This window comes from Ictalurus furcatus, chromosome 1 (assembly GCF_023375685.1).
Source record: "Ictalurus furcatus strain D&B chromosome 1, Billie_1.0, whole genome shotgun sequence".
Classification (NCBI taxonomy): domain Eukaryota; kingdom Metazoa; phylum Chordata; class Actinopteri; order Siluriformes; family Ictaluridae; genus Ictalurus; species Ictalurus furcatus.
This window is the reverse complement of record NC_071255.1, coordinates 1,065,692-1,092,617: the sequence shown is the minus strand read 5'-3', so window position 1 is coordinate 1,092,617 and position 26,926 is coordinate 1,065,692. Positions and strand designations below refer to the sequence as shown.

The 26,926-nt window shown below is 39.8% G+C and overlaps 2 protein-coding genes and 1 long non-coding RNA gene across 3 annotated transcripts in view; 2 read left to right on the top strand and 1 right to left on the bottom strand.

The window, feature by feature from the left end:
• mboat1 (membrane bound O-acyltransferase domain containing 1) overlaps positions 1-13,830 on the top strand; it is a 15,095-nt gene extending 1,265 nt beyond the window's left edge. Inside the window, exons 3-13 of the mRNA XM_053645584.1 lie at positions 142-219; positions 1,982-2,077; positions 5,859-5,914; positions 7,251-7,305; positions 8,853-9,033; positions 9,234-9,426; positions 9,639-9,742; positions 11,279-11,343; positions 11,472-11,604; positions 11,858-12,009; positions 12,655-13,830. Of these exons, the coding sequence (XP_053501559.1) occupies positions 142-219; positions 1,982-2,077; positions 5,859-5,914; positions 7,251-7,305; positions 8,853-9,033; positions 9,234-9,426; positions 9,639-9,742; positions 11,279-11,343; positions 11,472-11,604; positions 11,858-12,009; positions 12,655-12,772 (1,231 nt within the window). The 3' untranslated portion in view covers positions 12,773-13,830. The remainder of the gene's footprint in view (positions 1-141; positions 220-1,981; positions 2,078-5,858; positions 5,915-7,250; positions 7,306-8,852; positions 9,034-9,233; positions 9,427-9,638; positions 9,743-11,278; positions 11,344-11,471; positions 11,605-11,857; positions 12,010-12,654) is intronic.
• Positions 11,549-26,926, bottom strand: part of LOC128621114 (uncharacterized) — a 22,373-nt gene continuing 6,995 nt past the window's right edge. The window contains exons 2-3 of the long non-coding RNA XR_008388230.1: positions 11,826-12,000; positions 11,549-11,675 (exon numbers count right to left, since the gene is read on the bottom strand). This is a non-coding gene — a long non-coding RNA (uncharacterized LOC128621114). The remainder of the gene's footprint in view (positions 11,676-11,825; positions 12,001-26,926) is intronic.
• The window catches only part of LOC128620865 (tumor necrosis factor receptor superfamily member 5), an 11,728-nt gene continuing 2,224 nt past the window's right edge, over positions 17,423-26,926 (top strand). Inside the window, exons 1-7 of the mRNA XM_053646256.1 lie at positions 17,423-17,666; positions 18,431-18,556; positions 20,003-20,167; positions 20,929-21,022; positions 21,551-21,627; positions 21,748-21,855; positions 24,873-24,974. Coding sequence (XP_053502231.1) covers positions 17,588-17,666; positions 18,431-18,556; positions 20,003-20,167; positions 20,929-21,022; positions 21,551-21,627; positions 21,748-21,855; positions 24,873-24,974 — 751 coding nt within the window. The 5' untranslated portion in view covers positions 17,423-17,587. The remainder of the gene's footprint in view (positions 17,667-18,430; positions 18,557-20,002; positions 20,168-20,928; positions 21,023-21,550; positions 21,628-21,747; positions 21,856-24,872; positions 24,975-26,926) is intronic.

Sequence of the window (26,926 nt, the reverse complement as noted above, 5' to 3'; positions counted from 1 at the left end):
TAAGAGCGGTGCAGTGTCATTCTTTGGCAATTCTTTGAGAGCGTGTGAGAAACCTGCAGGACCTGTCCTGTGACCTCGCTCACCCACTTCCTCTGCTGTTCATTAATTACACACAACCTGAAACCTCGTCTCGTCCTGCAGGTATTCCTCGCACGTCTTCGTCCTGACGCTCATCTGCTACGTCATCCTGCACAGAGCGAGCGTACACAATGTTCACTGGTAAGAACCTCATCAGCTGGACGCTTCCCAAACACGCCGTACGGATGTTAGTCATTGTTTCACACGTCGTCTTGTAGAACAGGACGAGAGGCGTGTGGGTGCACCTGAGAATCTCGTTCTGCTGCCTGTTGGGGCTTTTTTTTTAAAAGATAAGGAATGTGGGCGAGGTACGGTGGTCACTCCAGACCCGGTTTCTCCAGAATGAGCGGAATGTTTGGAGCGGTGAAGGTTTCACCGACAAATACAATTCACAAGACGTTTTCATCATGCTGGTGACATCATCACCAACACACGATGCGGCACGCTGTTACAGGAAAATAATCAACGGCAGTCAACAGTGACGTGATGCAAACCGGAGCTACTGCTGATACCCTGACGTTCCCAAGTGTTTCATTCCCGTCATAATTTTTATCCATTTATAGTTACATTTAATGGGGGGGGGGACACCTCCGACTGGTACAAATCGCTGACACTGGAGACTCCTTCCCTGCATGTGTAAAATGTACGATTTTCTTTGCTAACTAACATTTATTTCTGAGAAAATTCTTTTGATTATGGAGATCGTCGGCCGTGCGAGTCCCTGTTCACGAGCCGTCGCTATAGAAATAATTTTGCTATAAACCTGCACTATTGTCAGAGCTGCTGTTCTAGAAAATTCAGCAACACCTTCTGACCAATCAGAATCCAGAACTCAACAGCAGCCTGGGATAAGCGCTGTATTTCTTATTGTTAAATAAAAATTGCATAAAATTAGTGTTTAGCTGTCAGAAAGCGTTTCCAAGTCAAACCCTTCCCCTTAAATCTTACCCGTGATTATCCGATCAGCCCTTTTTGTACGAAGAGAGTACCAAGAAGCTAATCGCTAAACTGCTGACAGGTTTTAGAAGTTATGAAGAATGAAACAAGCAAAAATTTGACGTTTGTACTGCACACGTACCCAGTTAATACGCACGCTTTTAGGGTTCATTGTATAATTAAAGGTTCTAAGCTTCCAAAAAGCTGTCTACCTGGAACCCTTTCTGATAGGGAAACTCTATTTTTAACCTTTAAGAGTTCCTCCAGAGGAAGAAAAAAACTGAAGAGGGTATACTCTTAGAATATTTACAACATCAGGCATTTGGAGATGTAGTTTTTTTGGTGAGGGAACGGATTATAGCTGCTATAACGTAAGTGAGAACAGGAAGTGACTTGTTTCGTCGACGATCCACAACATTGAACGCAACTATAAATAGATCAAAAGTAAGATGGTCGTTCATTAATAAATAAAAATCGCAACTGTTGTTAAGTTGTTGTGGCATAAGGGGAATAATAATAATAATATAAAAACACTTGTGGACGAAAATAATCGACTTCGGGGTGGTAACAGTAACTCCGCTTCATCACACCACTCAGTATTTTACTCTAACAGCATTCTATTTCCTTACATCTCGCACCTGGGCCAAAATAAGGAACGGGTTACATTTGTGTAGCTATCTAAACAAAAGATCAAAAGGTTAAACAATAAACAATTTTTCACAGCCTTCTTTGCTCATATTTACCAAGGGTGCCAATATTAGTGGAGGCCACTGTGTGTGTGTGTGTGTGTATATATATATATACTGTATATATATATATATATATATATATATATATATATATATATATATATATATATATATATATATGTATGTATGTATGTAGCCATTCAGAGCCTAATCCTGTCAGTATGGTTAGCTTTATTTATTCTTAATGCTCTGCTAACGTTTGACATGTTTTGGTTCAGGTACACGATGATCGTGGCGATGGGCTACCTCACGATGTGCCAGATCAGCAGGGTCTTCATCTTCAACTACGGTATCCTGGCCACAGACTTCTCAGGGTGGGTCTCAAAATGGTGGTGCCGTCTTTTTTCCACAATATGGTGATGCATGGACACACAGCTAAAACCGTTCAGCCCAACACTACATGACGAAAAGATGAATCACGTGGAAGGAGAAAAGAAATCTGAAGTGAGAAGAGTTAATTAGGCCTCTGCTGGTGATTAATAATAATAATAATAATAATAATAATAATAATAATAATAATAATAACATATAGTAAAGATTTACAAATATATTTACCAAAAACAGTCCTCTTAGAAATCTCGTTAATCTAGCCGACTAGCTTTAACAGTGATAACTAAACATATTTTAATATACTTGAAATATCTCATTCTGTCAGTTTACCATAGCAGTAGTACAGTTTTACAAACGATTTTAAAATCTTGTGGCAAATCCTCTCAGGTTCGCTTATGTTAGCTGGCTAGTGGTAACACTAAAAACTTAAATTTCCTCTCGGAAATCCTGTCACACTAGCCCTCTAGCATTAGCAGTGATTAATTATAAATATAGGTATTAATAAAAATCCTGTCAGTTTAGCTTTTGTTAGCTAGCTAGCTAGCAGTAGCAGTAAAGATGGACAATTATAACTTAAAAATCCTCTCAGAAATCCTGTCAGGCTAGCCGACTAGCTTCAGCAGTAATAATTATAAAATGTGTGTTAATATGATGGCTTAGTGGTTAGCACATTTGCCTCACACCTCCAGGGTCGGGGGTTCGATTCCCGTGGCTCTGTGTGTGCGGAGTTTGCATGTTCTCCCTGTGCTGCGGGGGTTTCCTCCCCCAGTCCAAAGACACGCATGGTAGGTTGATTGGCATGTCTAAAGTGTCCATAGTGTATGAATGGGTGTGTGAATGTGTATGTGATTGTGCCCTGTGATGGATTGGCACCCTGTCCAGGGTGTACCCGATGCTCGCCTTGTACCCGATGCTCCCTGGGATAGACTCCAGGTTTCCCCGTGACCCTGAAAAGGAGTAAGCGGTAGAAGATGGATGGATGGATGTTAATATGATATAAATATCTTTTCAGAAATCCTGTCAGTTTAGCTGGTGTTAGCTAGCTAGAAGTAGCAGTAAGGATTATAGTCAGAAATTGACCTGAAATAACTTGAAGATCCTCTCAAAAATCCTGTCATGTTATGTTATGTTGCTAGCTTGCGTTAGCAGTGAAGATTATGAACAGTTGCAAATATGACTGAAAAATCCACGCAGAAAACCTGTCAGTTTAATTCACGGCTAATGCTAGCGGTGAAAATTCTGAACACTTATAAATATGACTTAAAATAAGCTCGTAGCTAGCATTAGCAGTACAGGTTATGAACACGACTTCTCAGAAATATGACTCCGAAATCCTGTCAGGTTAGCATATGTTCGTTAGCTGGATGGCGTTAGCAGTGAATATATGAACGTCAGTGAAACGTGAGGTAAAATTCCTGTCAGGTTAGCTCACACTAGCTAACAAGATCTCCCAAGACCTGTAAAAATATGCATATATTAATGCAAATTACCTTTGCATTCCTAGATTAATACTTCAATTAAAAAAAATAGATAGAATATCTTAATAATATATCATAACACCTTTATAAAATGTTTAAACTATACACGAGTTGGAATGTGGAGCTATTGCAATTTCATATCACGATAATTTCCTCACATATTATTACGGTTTTAGGACATTATTATGGTGTTGAATTTAAAAATGAACCTTCAACCTGACCCGTATATTAAAATAAATAAATAAATGAGGGATTAATTTAACCTTTATATTAAAAATGTCCACGATAACAGGATCTTGGGTGTAGAATATTATATTATATATATATATATATATATATATATATATATATATATATATATATATATATATATATATTAGAGGTGAATACCGGTACACGTGTAGTTTGGATGCACACTTATGTAAATTATGTAGGAAAAGAAAAGAGCCATGGGGTAGTATCATGGCGTGTAATTACTTAAACATCAAGGCTTTTGTTATTGCTTTACATTTACACACACACACACACACACACACACACACACACACATTGAGTAAAAACAACTCAGTTACTCACCTCCGCCACACCTTGTGCCTGGATTTTGCCCCATATCTACTGATCTTGTTGGTTCTCTTTTGCTGAAAGTTTGCACCACACCCTTAAACCAACAAAGGTGTGAGGTAATGCCGAGCCGGGAGGGCCACCCGTCCTCGCCGTGCTTGTTTGGCTCAGATATCCCACTGTCATTGTTGTGTCAGAGCGCTGCCCGAGACCTGTATTTACACTTATTCACTTGGCTAAAAATGTATCTGATAATGGAGCTGTTAAAGAAACAGTATGTATAATTCAATCTTCAGACTTTAGGCCACGCCCCTTACCTGAGTCTGATGCTGATGTGGAGTGACACCAATGATACCTGGAAACTTTTCACTGCATAAACTTTTAGCCAGCTAACTTAGCGAATGTTGGCGGAAACACAGAATCCGGGTTGTCACGGTAACCTTATTGTTGTGGCAGGTGTGATAATTGGCGAGAAACTCGAGACGCCGATACTGAAATTCCAGTAACGTGAGCTAGTTTACTCATATAACAAGAGCACCTGGGGAGGTTTCCAATTTGCATATCCATAGATTTGGGTATTTTTAATGAGGATAAATGTGTAGAGATGTTTTCGGTGTTAGAAAAACCTAAAGTTCCAGCTTTATCTCCGACTGCTACAAAGTTCTGACACTGGAGACTCCTTCCATAAATGTTAAATAAGCACACTTCTCATTGTAGAGTGTGGAAACCATGGAAACGATAACGTATCAGAACGAGCGCATTAATATACACCTGCGTTACTGTCAGAGCTGCTGTTATAGAGAATAAAAATAAATCAACACCTTCTGACCAATCAGAATCCAGAACTCGATAATACTGTGGTGTAAAAAGCATGTCATCTTTGAAAGATGGTGGAACTCTAGAACCAGCGTATCTTATTGATTTATGAGGAAGATAATAAATCTCGAGGCTGATGTTTGAGAACGTTGCAACTTCAGAGGTCAGATGATGTTTACCAAAGCGCAGGAGTTTCACCTGAATGCCTCATACCCTGAACAATCAGAGTTTTATCAGCCACGTGAACACGGTGCAGCTCCACCAGGCTGAGGAGAACAGTGACGCTCTAACACAAAACAAAGTGGTGGGGCGTCTCCACCGACTCTCTCTCTCATCTGTATACATGAATTAAACTTCACCATGAAGCTCAACATGGGCACAGAATACCCCCCCCACTTCCCCCCCGCAGCTTGGCATCACTCCACCCACCCTTAGGCTCCACCTCCCAACAGAAACAGGAAGTGATGTGGATGTAATAAAGTTCCATTTGTGAAGTTCCCTGTCAGAGGACGTTTATTTACCGTTAATGGAAGGAGTCTCCAGTTTAACAGGCAAGGAAAAGCTGTAAATGAGTGTTCTGACATCTTCAGGAGAGAAGATACTGCTACGAATCAGATTACATTTTAATGTATTTATTTGCCAGCAGTCGAGTCACTGCTACATTCTTGTGGATAAAAATCCACAGGTAATTTTCCAGTATTTATACATCGTCTTTTGTTTTCCATATTGACCCTGTGATTTCCTCACTCTCAGACAGGAAGTGGCCACGCCCACCCAAGCATGCAGTTGTCAGATGTTAAGTTCTGACACGTAACGTAACACTCCGTGTGACTAAAGCACTCAATTCCCCTTTCCACGTATCAGCACATTATTTTATTCCATAGTTTCTTTTGTTTTTTTTTCTCCTCAGGCCACTGATGATGATGGTGCAGAAGATCACCACTCTGGCCTTTCAGCTTCACGATGGTAAGATTCCCTCCACAACGCTGGAGGTGTGAGGACCACAAAAACGTGGTCAACAACAAAATCAACAAAAACAAAAAAAGTTTCGGAATCTCTGCAAAAGTAATGAGGTCATTGTCAGTGAGTCACAGCTCCTGTGACATCCGTAGGTCGGAATTTAGTTCCCTAGTAACACCATGAAACAAGCGAAAACACAAACTAGCATTATAGTGAAGAGAAAAGCCTTAAATTTTCATCAGTGAATTAGCTTTTACTAGCATGAATACAAACTATGTTTTCATGAATTAAGATAAACTGGCTAACCACAAACTAGCATAACTCGAATTATCATTATGATAAACAGACCAATGGATGAACTAGCATTACATTAGTCTAGCATTATAGTAAACTACATAGTAATATAGCATAATAGTAAACTAGTATTTTAGTATAATGTTTTATAGTAGAGCATTATATATATTTCGAACCAAAATTGTAGCATTATGGTAAACAGGCTAACCCACTACCTAGCATTATTATGGTACACAGGCTACTGTCAAGATTCTAACCAGAAACAAGAAGATAAACAGGTTAATGCTGCAAATTGACATTATGGTAAAGAGTCTAACCACAACACAAACTACCATTATAGTAAACTACCGTTATAGTAAACATCCAAACCAAACTAACACTGTAGTATACAGGCTAACTTACAAATTAACTAGCATCATGGTAAAAAGGCAAACCACAAACTAGCATTACAGCAAACTACCAGATAAACTACCGTATAGTATTAGAGTCAAGTACGGTATAAACTACCATATAGTGCTATGGTGATCTACCATATAATCTACCTTATAGTATTACGGTAAACTACTGTATTAACTACTGTACAGTACTATAGTAAACTACCGTCTAAACTACCGTACAGTATTACAATTATATAAATTATATTATATAAACAACTGTACAATACTATGGTGAACCACCGTATAGTACTGTAGTATTATACAAATTATATTATATAAACTACTGTATAAACTACTGTACAGTACTATGGGGAACTACAGTATAGTACTATACTAAACTACTGTACAATCTACCATATAGTATTATAGTTAAGTACCGTATAAACTACCGTATAGTATTACAGTATTATATAAATTATATTATATAAACTACTGTACAGTACTAAAGTAAACTACTGTATAACCTACCGTATTGTATTATAGTTAAGCACTGTATAAACTACCATATAGTACTTTGGTAAACTACTGTATAAACAACTGTATAGTATTATGGTGAACTACCATATAAACTAGCGTTATACATCTGAATACTGTGTGTGTTTTATTTTCAGGAAAGTGTCACAAGCAGGAGGAGCTCACTGCGGAACAGAGACGTCTGGCTGTAATGTATGTACATATACACACATAAACACACACACCCACACACACAAACCCACACACACTATTCTATGTAGTGCACTATGCAGCATCTACAATGCCGTTGTTACACACTGTGTAGTGAATATTTCAGCTTTAATGCGAACTGTGTATATATATATATATATATATATATATATATATATACTGAGAGTCCATGTTTCCTATAAACATCTAAACATTAATTATATAAATGTAAAAAATAAATAAACAATTCCTGATAAGCAACATGTTTCTCAAAGCAGAGAGAAATTTTTTTCAAAATAATTTTTGAGGGGTGCCAATTATTTTGGAACTTTTTTTTTATAGAGGAACTACCACTTTTGTGGTAAATGTAAATAATCATGTACACATAATGTTTATTTTATTGAATCATTTCACCCTGGTTTTTTTTTTTGAGGGTGCCAATAATTCTGAAATTAGGCCAGAGGTCATGGTTGGGTGAACATGGTGGATTAAAGTGAGCTCAGATGTGAACTAACCTGTGTTAAATGTGCGCTAACTGCCTGAGATTAGCGTGACTCAGTGCTTAGGGTGTGTTTGAGAGTGTTATGGAAGAACGTTCGCTCGACAACATTTACCTCAAACCCGAGATTACTCCTGAGATTATTCCCGGGATTATGAGTTTGTGAAGAGGACGGGAACTCGAGTGCGTACACTTCATTGTTCTATCAACGGTGTAGCTCACCTGTTAAAAAAAAAAACACGCTAAAAGACAATGACATTAAGCATGCTAAAATATGAACTAGCATAATAGTCAACAGGCTAAAAAATGATCTAGTAATATAGCAAACATGTTGAAATACCATGCTAGGAATATCATTTTTATATATATAGTAAACAGGCTAAAACATGAACTAGCACTATGGTAAGCAGGCTAAATCTTGAATTTGCAGTACAGCACGTAGGTGAATGTTAAATGGAGTAACCACAACATACAGTAAATAGGCTAAAACATGTACTAGCATTGTAGCAAATTTACCGAAGTATTGAAATTACGTGACTGAATTAAGCGGCCAGGCTAATGTTAGTAAAGGCAACACGTTAAAAAACGAGTTAAAATGAAGTAATTCTAGTGTTTACGTTGATGCTGGCTAACATATGAGCTAGCATACATGTTAAACTGTAAATTAGCATCAGCGTAAATCAGGCTAACCCAGTAACTAGCAATATAGTAAAAATGCAAACAATACAAACTAGCATTATAGTAAACATGCTAACATAGAAACTAGCATCAAAGTATGCATGCTAACACATTATTTAACTAAAATTCAGCGTAACTGCCGCTTTAATGAGCTTTAATCTTAAAACAAACACAGCATTGTGACTGATTGTTAGCATGAAAGTTATCGTTTTAGCCCGCTATTGCTAAACCCATCAGCCGTGACTACAGTAAGGTTTCACATTGTTTGTGTGGAAAAGTGCTGCTGTAAGGTCAGGTTTAGCCTGTTAGTGCTAAACTGATTAGCTTGACGAGGTTAAGCTAATGCGATTTAGCGTGCGTTTTTTTGCCACAGCACCCGGCCGTCACTGCTGGAGTACCTGAGCTACACGCTGAACTTCATGAGCATCCTTGTGGGGCCGTGCAGCAACTACGGCGACTACACCGAGTTCATCGAGGGACACAACGTGCACAACAAACTCCGACACAAACTGCAGCACAACGGCTACGATGCACAAGCGGAACCCTCGCCTGTGGTGAGAGACAAAGTCTTATTCACACACACACACACACACACACACACACACACACTAATTTTTTGTGTGTAACATGTCTGACCATTATACAGCCCAGTGCATTGTGGGTACCGTGATTCCTAACTGCTTTTACACTGTAAAGCAAGTGAGGATTGTTAGCATGTGTACGATGAGCGGGACGTCTGTTCCTCCCTCCACAGAGAGCCGTGTGTCAGAAGCTGATGGTGTGTGTCGGCTGCCTCTTCTGGTACTTCACAATCACCAGCAGGTTCCCGATCGGCTACAACGTGGACCCGCAGTTCATTAGCGAGGCCTCGTTCCTCAGCAGGCTCGCGTACGCCTTCGTCTCCACCCAGGCGGCTCGGCCTAAGTTCTACTTCGCATGGACTCTCGGCGAGTCTTCGTTACTGTTCCTATTGTGTACTCAGTAATGCTAACTCAGAGCGGGTACTGTTAGCGCAGTGGCGTGGTGTTTTAATGGGGCTTTTATAAGAACACAATATAAGTGTGTGTAGGTGTGACGTCGCTACACAATGTGGCCACTTGTGTGGTGTGTGGTGTGCATCTCAATGCCGTCTGAGTGTATGAGATGTTCCTCTGTTCAGCTGATGCAGTCCATAACGCAGCGGGATACGGAATCAGAGGATTAGACCAGAATGGCCGAGTGTCCTGGGACCTCGTCTCGAACATCCACATCTGGGAAATCGAGGCAAGTTCATTCATTTATTTATTTATTCATTCATTTAAAGTTCACGATTAGGCAAGTTTTACAATACATTGTGATGTACAACATTCACAATATTGGATACACTAACACTAGTATAAATACAAATATGAACTTGTCTTTAAATCCATATAAGGAAATGGACTCTGCTCTGAGTGGGCGTGGCTTAAAGGCCATAAATGGGAACGTGCGCTTGTCTTTGAGGACCCACGTGGACATAATTTCCGCTTTTATGCACGCAGGTGTATTTATAAATATTGTACTGACATGTCCCAGTGACACGCCCATCTGTCCCAATGACATGCCCATAATGACACACCCATCTGCCCCAATGTCACTCCCATCTGCCCCAATGACACTCCCATCTGCCCCAATGACATGCCCATCTGCCCATAATGACACACCTATCTGTCCCTAATGACACGCCCATCTGCTCCAATGACACACCCATCATGAAATTTGAATAATGGTCATTTTTATGGTTATAGCTCACTAAATTCATTCTCATCTATATTTAACTCGCTGATATTAGGCAACATATGTGGCTTGCTAGTTAGTGTTAGCTTGCTAGCTAAATGTAAATACGAGAAAGACTATGACGTAAAAATGCAGCTAGACCTTTTAAAATTTTTAGCTTCTGTACCGTCAACTGAGAGGACTAATATAGCTAGCAAGCTGACGCTAATTAGCGCTTGTTTAAGCTTTGGCAAGTTAGCACCAAAAGCTAAGTGTGATTGAAGTGTAATTTCTTAGTAATTTACCTAACACACCTGAGGTAAATGATGATTTTCCAGATGGTTCTGTCTCATTTCCACTGTTAGTTTACACTGTATAAAAGACTTCTAGCTAGCTGAACCATTAGCCTCAATAATTAGCTAGCTCATGCTCACTGTATGTATTTCCTGGTCATCTAGCAACAGAGTTCCTTCACTTTGAAACTCTTTATAATGTAATTATAGTTCACCAGAATATTTTTCCCCTCTCTAATTTACCAACACATCTGAGGTAAACGTTGATGTTCCGGATAATTCCCTTTGAGTAAAGGATTTCCTAGCTAGCTACATCATTATTCTCAATCATTAGAAAGCCTAGCAACCGTCTTCTGACAAAAACACGAATGTATCTAGCAAGCTAATGCTAACTAGCAAGCCACACACATACATCTAAGTCATCTCAGACTACAGTACAGGAGTTGTCCCTGTTTGCGAATCCTAGCATGCTAAAAGCAATGATGGATGATAAAGCTAAAGTGCTGGTTTATACCTCGGTTAAGATGTCGCCCATCGTACCCAATCCTCACGCAACATCTTCAAGTGGTTGTTTTTTTTATTATATATAGTTGAAGGTTTTTAGCTCAAAGAAAAACCCTTTATTGTAGGGTTCTGCAAGATAGACAAGGTTTCAGATTCAAACTTTTTTTCATAATCTGGCTGGACGACGTTCCTGGGTTTTTTTCTTTCTTTCTTTTTCACTCTGCCAGATAAACAATGAGTGTGTACATCATTTTATTTCCATAAACAGACAGCGACCAGCTTCAAATCATTCATAGACAACTGGAACATTCAGACAGGGGTGTGGCTCAAAAGGTACAAACTATTCTTCTCCTCATTATTATTATTATTATTATTATTATTATTATTACTACTACTATTACTTTTATTACTATTATTATTAATGATGTTAATCCTGTGTGTGTTTGTGTATATATATATAGTGTGTGTTACGATCGTGTGCCGTATTTCCGGACACCATTGACATTCCTACTGTCGGCGCTGTGGCACGGAGTTTACCCTGGATATTACTTCACCTTCCTCACAGGCATCCCCATCACACTCACCGCCCGTGCTGTGAGTCCACACACACACACACACACACACACACACTGTCTGCGTGTCTGTTGTTTCCCTTTTTCGACGACCTAAACACAAAATGGTTTAAACGATAAGACGGTCAGGCAAGTCACCTGAGTGACATCACAATTCTTGATTGTTCTTAATTTTGAGAGTTTTTTAAAAAAAAATCATTTTTATAGTTTTTCAAAAAATTCTGCATGTTTCTACACACTCACTTCTACACTCTCCTGTGTGTCGTGGTCGGCAGGTCCGCAGGAATTTCCGCCACCATTTCTTGCGCACGCGTGCCGTCAAGCTGGCGTATGATGTCATCACCTGGGCGGCGACGCAGTTGACCATCTGTTACACCGTCATGCCGTTCTTACTGCTGGCCGTGGAGCCGACCATCATCTATTACAGGCAAGCAACGCTCGGGTTTAATTCCTCATCTCAAACCTGAGTCTTTATTTTTATTATTATTATTATTATTATTATTATTATTATTATTATTTTACAACATTTTATAAAAACATTGCGCCTGTTATCATTATGTCATGTGTGCATATAGAATTAGTTTATTACGTCAAGCTGGTACATTCATGGGTGACATTTCTTTTAAGAAGAAAATACCAGAATCTTGGAATGAAAACGAATATGCAAATTAGCTAACATTGCTAGATTTAGATTTAGATAACTTAGCTAGCGAAGTGCTAGTAGCTCAAATTAGCCACTTCGTTACATCCTCACCGATTTATTTAAACCTGTCAGAATATACTTACGTTGCCATGACAACCATCATCTCCATTCATCACCGGCAAACATTTGCAGCTAAAAGTTTCGTTAATCGCTGTAACTCTGTACTAATTTACATCATTTCATGACATCACGACCTGAATCGGTTTTACACAGAGGTACTGAGAAAGCCGGTTTGAAACGAAACCCAAATCTGGGCATCAGAACCAGCGTAGAAGACGAGTTAACCGTGTAACTCTGTGGAATTGATTTTAGAAAACTTTAAATGAATATTTGAGGGGAATAAAAGTAAATAATTGTTTTGTTTTTCAGGTCCATGTACTTCCTTGTGCACATCATTAGCATTCTGGCGGTGCTCGTCCTGCCCAACAGACCCAGGAGGCCTGCTCTCCATGCCCAGCACTCCAACAATAACGTGAAGGGAGAATAAATACCTCGCCATGTGTGTGTGTGTGTGTGTGTGTGTGTGTGTGTGTGAAACTGCAATGGCATGAGGGCTGCACAAAGGACGCTCTGTGTGACCGACAAAGCGAGCTGGGCCAGAGCGTAACTGCCTGCCATAATGTGTCCTTACTCGCGGTTCATGAACACACACACACACACACACACACACACTCTCTCTCTCTCTTCACGGACGATGATGACTAAACTGTAGGTCTGAAAAAGGACTAAACAGCCCTGCATCATCATGCCACGCTGCACTAACTGTTATGAAGACAAAATGGACACATCACGTCTTTACTAAGTATATTAATTGTGTCATTGCTAAGTGTTTTTAAAACTTTAAACTGGGGGTATTACACAGGGACCAGAGTATTAATTATACATTAATGTCTAATATGTATTTATTATATATAAAAAACGAACAAACAAAAAAAAACCCCACAGTGCTGTGAAAAGGTATTTGCCCCCCGTTCTCATTTCTTCTGTTGTTGTGTATATCTCATACTAAATACTTTTAGATTTTCAAATGCAATTCAACATACATTTTTATTGAAGCAAACAAACTTATCCAACACCTATCAGCTGTGTGAAAAACTAATTGCCCCCTTAAACGTAAAATCCGGTTGTGCCACCTTTAGCAGTAATAACTGCAACTAAACACTTCTGATACCTGGAGATTTACTCCTACGCTTTGGATCATCGTCTTGCTGCAGAATCCAGTCACGCTTGAGTTTCAACTTCTCCTTTAGGATTCTCTGGTAGAGAGCAGAATTCATGTTTCCCTGAGGACCCAGGACCTGAAGCAGCAAAGACTTTTTAATCAACTTCCTGCTGTTGAGAAAGTTCTATTTAAGTGTAGATGTGATTGAACAGGGTTTGCAGTAATCAGACCTGGTTGTGTCTAGTCCAGCTGAACCCCATTATGAAAGCAGTTTCATAGATTTGGGGAATTAGTAACTATGGGGGCAAATACATTTTCACACAGGCCCAGCTGTTATTGGATAACTTTTTGTTTCAAGAAATAACATTATCATTTAAAAACTGTATTTTGTGTTTACTCAGGTTGCCTTTGTTTTATCTTATATATATATTTTAGTGTGTGCGTATAACATTGAGTTTTTGATAAAACATTTGAGAGCTACCTTTTTTTAAAAGATATCTTTTTGAATAAAAAAAATAAAGCGAGGTTTCAAATGAACAATTAATTTATTGTTCTTATTCTAGATACAAGTGCAGCCATGTGTTCATGTATATGAGAAGATTACAGATTTAACCAGTGAAAAGTCGACGCTAAATGCAATTAAAATCTCATTTTAGTTCAACCGAGTCTTTCCTCACTAATTTACTAACAGATCTGAGGTAAATGTTGATGTTCTGGACAGTTCTGTCTTGTTTCCATGGTCACTGTCTGTAGAAAATCCTATTTAGAGCCTACATGCACGCTAACTAGCTAGCTAAAGTGTATACCTCGATCATTAGCAAACTTAACAATAGTGTACAAAACACTTGTGCTACAATATTGAAGCTAGTCAGAATGACCGCACCCATTAAACTGGGTTAAAAGTTGATGCTAACTGTAATTTCAATCGAACAAAAATATATTCTTACTAATTTAACACCATTTCTGAGGTAAATGCTGATGTTCCAGACAATCCTGTCTCATTTCTGCTGACACGCTGTCTTTATACAGTGTATAAAAGACTTCAAGGCTACGTTCTAGCTAGCTAGCTTCTTTATCATTCTCAATCGACCATTAGCTAGCGCGCTAAGGTCACACGGACGAATTAAAACACCCGTGCCACAACATTGACATTTCTCGGTATGGAGAAACCCATTAAGCTTAGCTTAGTAGTCCATGCCATCCATAATTTAAATTTAAATGTACAACTAAAAGTGCAATTTTAGTAGCACAGAAGCTTTTCTTAGTAATTTACCAACAGGTCTGTGGTAAATGTTGATGTTCTGCATGGTTCCGTCCCTTTACACTGTCTGTATAAAAGACTTCAAGGCTGTATCCAACATTGTCATTAACCAGCAAATGCTCTGTGCATGTATTTCTTGTCACTTAGCAACAGCCTCTTAAAGCATTTGTTCTGCAGTATTAAATAATGGCAGAATCCATTAAATTTGGGTTAGTGGTCAACGCTGAGTGAAATTATAGTGTAATTTGACTTATGGAGTCTTTTCTTACTAATTTATCAACATATCTGAGGTAAATGTTGATGTTTCGGATGGTTCCATCTTGTTTCTACAGTCCACTGCTGTATGCTAGCTAGTTAAGTTGTTAGCCTCAATCACTGGCTATATTATGTTTACCAGTTGCCCAGTAACAGTCTTCTTACAGCTTTATCCACTTCAAAGATTTTTTTCCCCTCACTCTTTGCCTTCTGATGTTACTTTTGTACACAGCTGTGTTTGTAAGCTTGAGGTTCATGTTGCAAAAGCACTAATGCCATCCAGTTACACAGAATAATGGGTTGGGGTTTGTTTGGGGTTTTTTTGGTATGTTTTGTGTCAATATGGGAGCGCAAACGTATTCTTGCAATCCTGTTTGATGTTAGCCTTGAAGCTCTTATTATTTGGGAGTTACTAGAAAAAGCATGGAGGATCAACATGATGACGCGCTGTCACAGAGACACTGGAACACACACTACAGCATTGTTTGTTCCCGGAATTAATTCGGTTTCCTCACCATTTGTCACATCTCTTCATGATCCTCTGAGACCACGGTCAAATCCAGCACTGCCGAGAACGTTCTGGAATGTTCTTCAGACCCAGATGAACAGGTTGAAAGGGTACACGACTCCTCTGTCAAGCCAGAAACCGAGAAGTGTTTGCATCTCCTACAGAAGGCCAGGCTACTTCACATCATGTCTAAAGCTGTGAACAAGCCAAACCCTTTTCCGGACGAGAGAAGACCGTCACAGGGGTCACCATCTCCCTGCATCAGTTGTGTTCCTTAAATTCCTGGCCATTTTAGTCAATTCTACTCTTCTCCTGCTCTGTAGCTCCTTCTGCAAAACCCTCAGTTGCTGTTATCTTGCTTACCACCACAACCTACTGGAACGGAAAAACCACCAGCATCACGTTGCCTGAGATTTCCTAAAATTCCAGAAACCCCAATATTTCACTGATAGCATCCATTCCCCAGACTTCCACCACTATGCACATAACGAGTGGTTCACCAGCATGGTGACACAATTGGTCTTACATGTTATGGCACTGATATCTCCTTGAACCTTTGAACTTCACCTTCTCCACTAGAGCATCCTGAGTTTCCCCAAGTTCTTTAACGGTACATGGAGCAAAAAAAAAAGCATTCCTTCCTCGTTATTGTCCATACCACGGTCCCATTCTTCTCCAGACTAGCAATGGATGAAATACGTTAAGTAAGCCCTCTCGATTCAATGTTAAGAGTAGATATAATCACAAAGCAGCTTAACAGGACTCTGTGACTCAGTGAGACTGAATCGATCAACCTTTTTCGCCACATCTGATTTTTAGGATATGATCTAACGTCAAACTGGTAGCATTCCTCACCGTTACTGCTAGACATTTTCCAACCTCAATGCCAAATCCATCCAGGATTCCACTCGTTATTGAATGTTCCATTCATCCATCCACTGTAATGGTTGACGTCGACACATCCTCTATGATCTTCTCATTCAGGTTTAACTATCCACGCATTTATCACTCGCATAAAAATAAATGTAATGGATTCCAAAACTGAACTGGAGGGTTTTTTTGTTTTGTTTTTCGGTTAATAAGTGTCCTCAAAAACCTAAAATTCCTGCACTATAAAGTTGGCAGTGTTTTCCATCAACGAGTAATTATTCCCACTTCCTTTTATTTGGAAATTCACTTTTAAAAGTTAAAAAGGATACTCCTTAAATATTCACAGAGTAATCTTTGAAACGGCCGACAGACATTAGAAGTACTACCACAGAAACACAGATGGGGGCAGTATACACACACACACACACACACACACACACACAGACACACACACACAGACACACACACACAGACACACACACACACACAGACACACAGACACAGACACACACACACACACACACACACAGATACACACACAGACACACACACAAACACACAAACACACAGGCACACAGACACACACACACACACGCAGGTTCAAAAAGAGGAATTGGACACCCTGGTGGATTTTTGTCTTACTTCCTGTTTTTGTGGTCTGTGGTTCAGTATAAACCCCTAACTATTTACTGTAACACTGTTGTCGGCTTTTCTTCTGTTCTTAGTTAACTATTTAATGTTCTAACCACTAATAAATATCCAGCGAGAGGCCTACTGCAGTGTCGGTCACTAATGAAAGCTAGGAATGAAGAAATTCTCCCAAATATCTCTATGTTTCGTATGCAGGTTGGTTGGTTTGCATACATCAGTCATTTTTCTTTTTAAAAATCCTGATGAAGTGGACAAAAGAAAGTGTTAAAAATAGGATTTCAGAGGTTCTTTATGTTCAGCTAGACATACAGATATGACCTCTGGGTTTTCTTCATCTCTCTCTCTCTCTCTCTATCATACACACCTTCTTCTTGACTATGTTCTCAACTGTGAGATGTAGAGAGAGAGAGAGAGAGAGAGAGAGCGAAAGAGAGGGCGGGATAATGCAATCAGCGTGAGACAGAGGAAGTGACAGAGACGGCATAAAGCACGTCAAATGCAACCAATTCTAGAACAAAGAGAAACCACAAACACAGAGCTTGAAGGAACATTACGAGAGACGCAGTTTGAATTTTTTTAATTCAATAACCTTATAATGCGAAAACTTTTAACGACGACCTGTTCCCCGGACCAACACGAACACAACGGTGTCTGCTGCAAGAGATGTCCAAAAGGTGAGGCTCAGAATATATAGATCAGAAAAATATCAGAAACGGTTCATGTTCCTATTCCGCGTGATGAACGGAGTACGAGACATCTCTGTATTTCTTACACAGAACTTCTGTAAACTAATTCATCATGATCCCATTAAATCTCTCTACAACTCAAAAGCTTTCTGTTTGGAACACAGACATAACTTTCACACGGACATAACTTTCACACAGACATAACTTTCACACGGACATAACTTTCACACGGACATAACTTTCACACATTTTACTGTTTAGATTAAAAAACACACTGATGTATAAAGTACTTATTTGTTAAAAATTGCTCTCTATTATTTATGAATCATTATTCATAAATAATACTCTACGTGTGTGCTTTAATAGTATGATTAAAAGTCCATTTGAAATCTGTGCTCCAGCGAACAACTCTACATTACTCAGAAGGTTTCCTCACGCGGGAATGTTCGCTCTGTAAAACTTTCAGACCGTCAGATTGGGGTTTTTGGATTGTTGTGAAGATGTTCTTACGTTTTATAACATGTATAAAATGTTCCTACAACACTGCTGTAACATTCTGTTTTGGAAACAAACTCATAACTTGTATAATCTTCAATAGTACACAGTTATTAACAGATTAAAGTTGTTATTGTGTGTAATAAAGAAGTGTGACGTATTTAAAACCACAGTGAAATAAGAGACTAGTAATCAGATTCTTCTTAAAAATACCAAAATAATAATACAAAGTGTGTTTATTTCTCTCTCTGTTCCAGGGACACACATGTCATCTCACTGTAATGAATCTTCAGAGACACAGTGTAAAAGATGTGCTCATGGCTTCTTCACAGAGAATGAGAATTATATAGACAATTGCTTGGCATGTACATCATGTGACCCTCGTAAGTTTCACCACCAAATTTCAGCATACACTGATGCTCCTCACCCAAACACAGATTTCTATTACATACCATCAAACACCAACCTTCTTCACCAAACACCATCATACCAACCTTCCTCACCGAACACCATCACATCAACATTCATCACCGAACACCCATCATACACCAACATTCTTCACCGAACACCATCATACCAACATTCTTCACCAAACACCATCATACACCAACATTCTTCACCAAACACCATCATACCAACATTCTTCACCAAACACCATCATACCAACATTCTTCACCAAACACCATCATACACCAACATTCTTCACCAAACACCATCATACCAACATTATATACCATCATATACCATCAGACCCTAACATTCTTCACCAAACACCATCATACACCACCATTCTTCACCAAACACCATCACACCAACCTTCTTCACCAAACACCATCATACCAACCTTCCTCACCGAACACCATCACATCAACATTCTTCACCAAACACCATCATACACCAACATTCTTCACCAAACACCATCATACACCAACATTCTTCACCAAACACCATCACACACCAACATTCTTCACCAAACACCATCACACACCAACATTCTTCACCAAACACCATCAGACCCTAACATTCTTCACCAAACACCATCATACACCAACATTCTTCACCAAACACCATCATACCAACCTTCCTCACCGAACACCCATCATACCAACATTCTTCACCAAACACCATCATACACCAACATTCTTCATCAAACACCATCACACCAACATTCTTCACCGAACACCCATCATACCAACATTCTTCACCAAACACCATCATACACCAACATTCTTCATCAAACACCATCACACCAACATTCTTCACCGAACACCCATCATACCAACATTCTTCACCAAACACCATCATACACCAACATTCTTCACCAAACACCATCACACAAACATTCTTCACCAAACACCATCATACCAACATAAGAAGGCATTTTCTCCATTATTTGTTATTTTCTTTTTTAATTTAATTTAGTGTACCAGAGTTTACATCTAACCCCTTAGATATTTGAAAGCATTAAAAAAAACAGTACGTTATAAATACGAGTCGTTCTGAATTATTTTTCATGCAGAGATAATAACTTCTTTTCAATGATACCAAGTGAACAAATTATAATATTTTGCAATGCCGTTTACCAAAAGTGTAACAGGTCTGATTCAGAACTAGCGGTCATTAGAACTGAGTTTATTAACAGGTAACATACTGCTGTCAGACACGTTTCACATGCGAAGTAGAAACCTTATACCTGCAAAATGTGATGATGTAAGCAGAATATTTCAAAATGTTATTACATTTAACACAGTTAAACATGCCAGATTATATTAATATAATAACCATGCGAGTGTTGAATAATTGTTACTATGATTGTTAATAATTGTTAGACCATCATCTGCAAACGTCGAAGGACTGCACAGAAATAAGTAACAGAAAATGTGGGTGTGTGGAGGGTTTCTACTGCACACAACCTTCTGGAAATGTCGAAGATCACTGCGAGAAATGTGAGGCAGTTCACCGCTGCCCACCAGGACATGGAGTTTCTGCTCGCCGTGAGTTTAATACACACACACACACACACACTCTCTCTCTCTCTCTCTCTCACACACACACACACACACAACTAAATTCACTAGACTCATCATTCAAAAGGTTCATCGATGACTACTGTGCAGGAAAAGAGTGTTTAGCTTACAATCTAAATCAGTGCTGAATTACCACTCCATTCTGACACGTTAACCTCAGCGGTTTCAAGCCAGGTCACACCTCCATGGTGTTAAATCCCACACTGGGGTTAAAGCAGAAGACAGTACCCACTATTAAGGAGAACCTCAGATGAGTGGAGAAACAACTTAAAGCAAAAGTTCAGTCAGCAGGACGACATGTTTATCTAACAAACTCTACTTTATACTGGACTTTTATCTCACTGCATGATGATGTGATGATGATGATGATGATGATGATGATGATATGACGACGATGATGATATGATGATGATGTTGATGATGTTGATGATGATGATATGACGACGATGATGATATGATGATGATGTTGATGATGTTGATGATGATGATATGACGACGATGATGATATGATGATGATGTTGATGATGTTGATGATGATGATGATGATTATGATGATATGACGACGATGATGATATGATGATGATGTTGATGATGTTGATGATGATGATGATGATTATGATGATATGACGACGATGATGATATGATGATGATGTTGATGATGATGATGAACACTGACTTGACCTAATCAGTTTGAATAAAATGAGATGTGATTTGTTTTTGTTCTTCAGCCAACAGCACACATGACACAGTGTGTAAGCCCTGTCCTCCAGGAACCTTCAACAATGAGACTGATTATGTCACACCTTGTCGCACTCACACCTGGTGAATAGAGCTACATCACACATACACACACACACACACACACCTCCCACGAGATACCATCAAATGCCATCATTTGCCATAGAACCCACAATTCTACATACAACATTCACCGTCAAAGACCATGAAACACCATCGTTCACCATCAAACATCATTCATTATGAAAGGCCACCAAAACCAACAGTCACTACAAACTACATCAACCACCACCATTCACCATCAAACACCACCACCATTCACCATCAAACACCACCATCATTCACCATCAAACACCAACATACTCCATCAACGACCAACATTCTCCATCACATGACCAACATTCTCCAACGACCAACATTCTCCAACGACCAACATTCTCCATCACATGACCAACATTCTCCATCAACGACCAACATTCTCCATCACATGACCAACATTCTCCATCAATGACCAACATTCTCCATCTCATGACCATTAAACACAAACATTCACGCTGTTTATTCTGCCCTGGTTACTGACTGATTAGTGGTTTTGACCGCGTTCTGTCCTAGGTGTTTGGATCTGGGCCGGTCCGTGTTATCAGAAGGAACGACAGAAAGGGACACTAAATGTGGAGACTTTGTGTCTTGTGAGTAAAAAAAAAATTTTTTGAAATTAACCCCAAACATGATTTTGCCGTTGTAAATGCTAGACATGTTGAAGCTTCATTTTATTTTATTTTATTTTATTTTTTAACTTCTGCTTATAGGTTGTCATTGGATGATTCCTGCTAGTTTGTGGGCGGGGCTAATCGTGACACTCATCCTCATTTTTATTGGGGTTGTTTGTGTGAAGTCTAAGCGTAGACGGAAAGCAGGTAACACTCGTTTATTTTAAAACAGCGATGTGTGAGAATGTATCTGTGTGTATGTGCATTTTCTTTAATCTGATGCCACACGGTGGTTACGCCTTTATTTTAAAGATAATTACAGATGATTAAATATATTAGTCTCCTCCTTACATCAGAGGAATCGGAGAGACTAGACCTCCGTCAGTTTAATTCATTCATAAAGATTTTTTATTTATTTACTCGGAGTGTGTGATGCGTATTCGAGTGTGTTCGTGTATATAAGCATGTGTTTGTGTGTGTTAGCACGTCTTGGTGTTTGGTAGTGGATTTACTGAATATTGTTCCAGTTTGTGTCATTTCCTCTCGGTTTGCTTTGATGTGTGTTGTATACAATGTGAGAGTGCGGTATGTTGTGCGTTGGATGCGTGGTTTAGTTTCGTGTCGCTGTGGTGTGTAGTGACGTCACAGCAGCTAAGTCTTTAACCCAATTACATTAATATACACAGTGTGTGAGAAACTAGGTCCAGCGCTGTTATTACACTTGCTAGAACCACACACACACACACACACACACACACACTGTAATCACACATTAACTACGCTCACACACTCGCTACACTCGCATTAACTACACTCACACACTCGCTACACTCGCATTAAATACGCTCACACACACGCTACACTCACATTAACTACACTCACACACTCACATTAACTACACTCACACACTCACATTAACTACGCTCACACACACGCTACACTCACATTAACTACACTCACACACTCACATTAACTACACTCACACACTCACATTAACTACGCTCACACACGCTATACTCACATTAACTACACTCACACACTCACATTAACTACACTCACACACTCACATTAACTACACTCACACACTCACATTAACTACACTCACACACTCACATTAACTACGCTCACACACACGCTACACTCGCATTAACTACACTCACACACTCACATTAACTACACTCACACACTCACATTAACTACACTCACACACTCACATTAACTACACTCACACACTCACATTAACTACGCTCACACACACGCTACACTCACATTAACTACACTCACACACTCACATTAACTACACTCACACACTCACATTAACTACACTCACACACTCACATTAACTACGCTCACACACATGCTACACTCGCATTAACTACACTCACACACTCACATTAACTACGCTCACACGCACGCTACACTCACATTAACTACACTCACACACTCACATTAACTACACTCACACACTCACATTAACTACACTCACACACTCACATTAACTACACTCACACACTCACATTAACTACGCTCACACACACGCTACACTCGCATTAACTACACTCACACACTCACATTAACTACACTCACACACTCACATTAACTACACTCACACACTCACATTAACTACACTCACACACTCACATTAACTACGCTCACACACACGCTACACTCACATTAACTACACTCACACACTCACATTAACTACACTCACACACTCACATTAACTACGCTCACACACATGCTACACTCGCATTAACTACACTCACACACTCACATTAACTACGCTCACACACGCTATACTCACATTAACTACACTCACACACTCACATTAACTACACTCACACACTCACATTAACTACACTCACACACTCACATTAACTACACTCACACACTCACATTAACTACGCTCACACACACGCTACACTCACATTAACTACACTCACACACTCACATTAACTACACTCACACACTCACATTAACTACACTCACACACTCACATTAACTACGCTCACACACATGCTACACTCGCATTAACTACACTCACACACTCACATTAACTACGCTCACACGCACGCTACACTCACATTAACTACACTCACACACTCACATTAACTACACTCACACACTCACATTAACTACACTCACACACTCACATTAACTACACTCACACACACGCTACACTCGCATTAACTACGCTCACACGCACGCTACACTCACATTAACTACGCTCACACGCACGCTACACTCGCATTAACTACACTCACACACTCACATTAACTACACTCACACACTCACATTAACTACACTCACACACTCACATTAACTACGCTCACACACACGATACACTCGCATTAACTACACTCACACACTCACATTAACTACGCTCACACGCACGCTACACTCACATTAACTACGCTCACACGCACGCTACACTCGCATTAACTACACTCACACACTCGCTACACTCGCATTAAATACGCTCACACACACGCTACACTCACATTAACTACACTCACACACTCACATTAACTACACACACACTGTAATCACACATTAACTACACACACACACTCGCTACACTCACATTAACTACACTCACATTAACTACACACACACTGTAATCATGCATTAACTACACACACCCTCGCTACACTCACATTAACTACACTCACACACTCACATTAACTACACACACACACACTGTAATCATGCGTTAACTACACTCACACACGCGCTACACTCGCATTAACTACACGCGCTACACTCGCAATAACTACACTCGCATTAACCACGCTCGCTTCACACGCATTAACTTCACTCACACACTTGCTACAATCACCCAAACATGACTCAGGTTGCATGGTAACAGTTAGAGACATTTACTAAATAGGTTCTGATTGTGCTGACCATGCAGATACGATACAGGATGTGGAAACACACACACACACACACACACACACACACACACACACACACACACACACACAAAATACATTGCTTAAAGTGATCATACAACACTGCAGCAATACCAGACCACATCCGTGCAGAAATCCGTTTACAAGTGGAGGAAACACACACACACACACACACACACACACACACACACACACACACACACACACAGTGTTCATTCTAATGAATTACTGGTTAACAAGACACACATAATTACTCTGTCATTGTGTGTGTGTGTGTGTGTGTGTGTGTGTGTGTGTGTGTGTCATCAGTGATCACACCAGTGAATTTTCAGAATTTCGTCCCGCCAGCTCTTCCTCCAGACGTCATCGAGTATCCGGGAAGCCAAGAGTTAGAATCACTCACTGTCAACAGTAAGAACACACACACACACACACACACACACACACACACACAACATGTACTTCTGTGGTACTCCTGGAGTACAAGAAGTTCAGAAAAGAGGAGGAGGTTCAGAACGTCAACTTTCCTTTCTTCTGACTGGACTGGATTTGATTAAATCAGAGTACTGTTCTCTTGATGCTTTAACACATCTTCCACTGGACCAGGTGAAAATGAGCCATCTTAAGCTTCTTATTCACTGTAGCTGCCCACTACACCGGGTATAACAGAGGGGTGCTGTAGACCCTACCTACTGCACTTTACCTCCGGTGGAACACCATTTCACATTCAGTTACCCAAAAAACCAGAAACCTTGTGTTTTAGTCATATTTTAATACATCTTTGCAGAGATTAAAGTATTAGCACGCTTGGTTGAGTCCGGGCCACTCGCTGGTTCACCTGGTAGGGAAATACACGAGAACGCAGAACGCAGAGCGCAGACAGGGCAAACACGGCCCAGGCTTCCCTCAGCCCAAGAGAACAGCAAGACTTCACAATGACATGCGCTTACAGCGTACATCAAGAAAGTAAACACGAACTGACTAGAATTCTGGAGATACTGATCTATGCTGGCAAGGTATAGGTATACACTATACAGCCAAAAGTATGTGCACCCTTGACCATCATACCTGCATGTGGTTCTTCCCCAAACTGGTACCACAAAGTCTGAAGCACACGAGTGTATAGAACGTCTCTGTACACTGTAGCGTTACAATTTCCTTAAGAACCAAGAGGCCCAAACACTGTTCCAGCACGACACAGTGCACAAAGTGAGCTCCATGGCGACGTGGTGTGTGAAGGTTGGAAGAACTCGAGTGTCCTGCACCGAGCCCTGACCTCAACCCCACTGAACACACCTTTGGGACGAACTGGAACTGGAGTCTCCTTTGTTTCAAAATATAATGAACAGAAACAAGGTTCTGACCCGGAATTAACCCAGATTATTATTCACTTTTAATCACTTTAAATATTAAATCTTGTTTATTTACATATGCAGTACTCACTTAAATAAACAACAACAACAACAAAAAAGTTTAAAAAGTAGGTTAGTATAGGCGATGTAAAAAAAAAAAAATATTTCCATTACAAAATCTGGGGTACAGTGTAGAAAAAAGCTGTTGCGTGGTGCGCCTTCTACGCCTTCGCCGTCTACAGTCTTCTATAAAGGCCTCGTCTTCGTTAAGGAAAAGGAAATGAGCTGGCAGGAAGTACTGTTAGTGTTCAGTAACCACACACAATAGGTGCTAGCGCAAACGCTAACGCTGTTAGTCATGTTTCTGAACTTTACAATAAAGTGAGTTATAATAATCCATCCATCCATCCATCCATCTTCTATACCGCGTATGCTTTTCAGGGTCACGGGGAACCTGGAGTCTATCCCAGGAAGCATCAGGCACAAGGCGGGGTACACCCTGCACAGGGTACCAAAGTTATAATAATAATAATAATAATAATAAACTTTTATTTACAGAGCAGCTTGTTGTAGCGTAAAGTGCTGCACAATCAAGTAATGAAAAAGCATTATAAAATGAATTTTACAATAAGGAGATATAGTGGAAATATTAATCGTGTGTGTGTGTGTGTGTGTGTGTGTGTGGGTGGGTGTTAGTTAGGTAGTTAAAGTATCAGCAGGGGTGGTGTGAAACATGCAGGTTTCAGAATGAGTGTGAATGTGACATGGGTGCTATACATTATGTAGATCAGCAGTTTACACTCATCTAAAACCCCCCTCACACACACACACACACACACAAACACACACGCGCGCGCGCGCGCGCGTCGGTGATCTAGGATACAGAAAACCCGTTAATTAAATCAGCAAGTTGGTTTTAGTAAGTTGTAGTAAGTTATTTAAGGTCGCAGTAAGAAAGTGTAAGTGTGAGAACGCTGATGCGCACCGCAGGAGAGGAACTAACCCTCACCC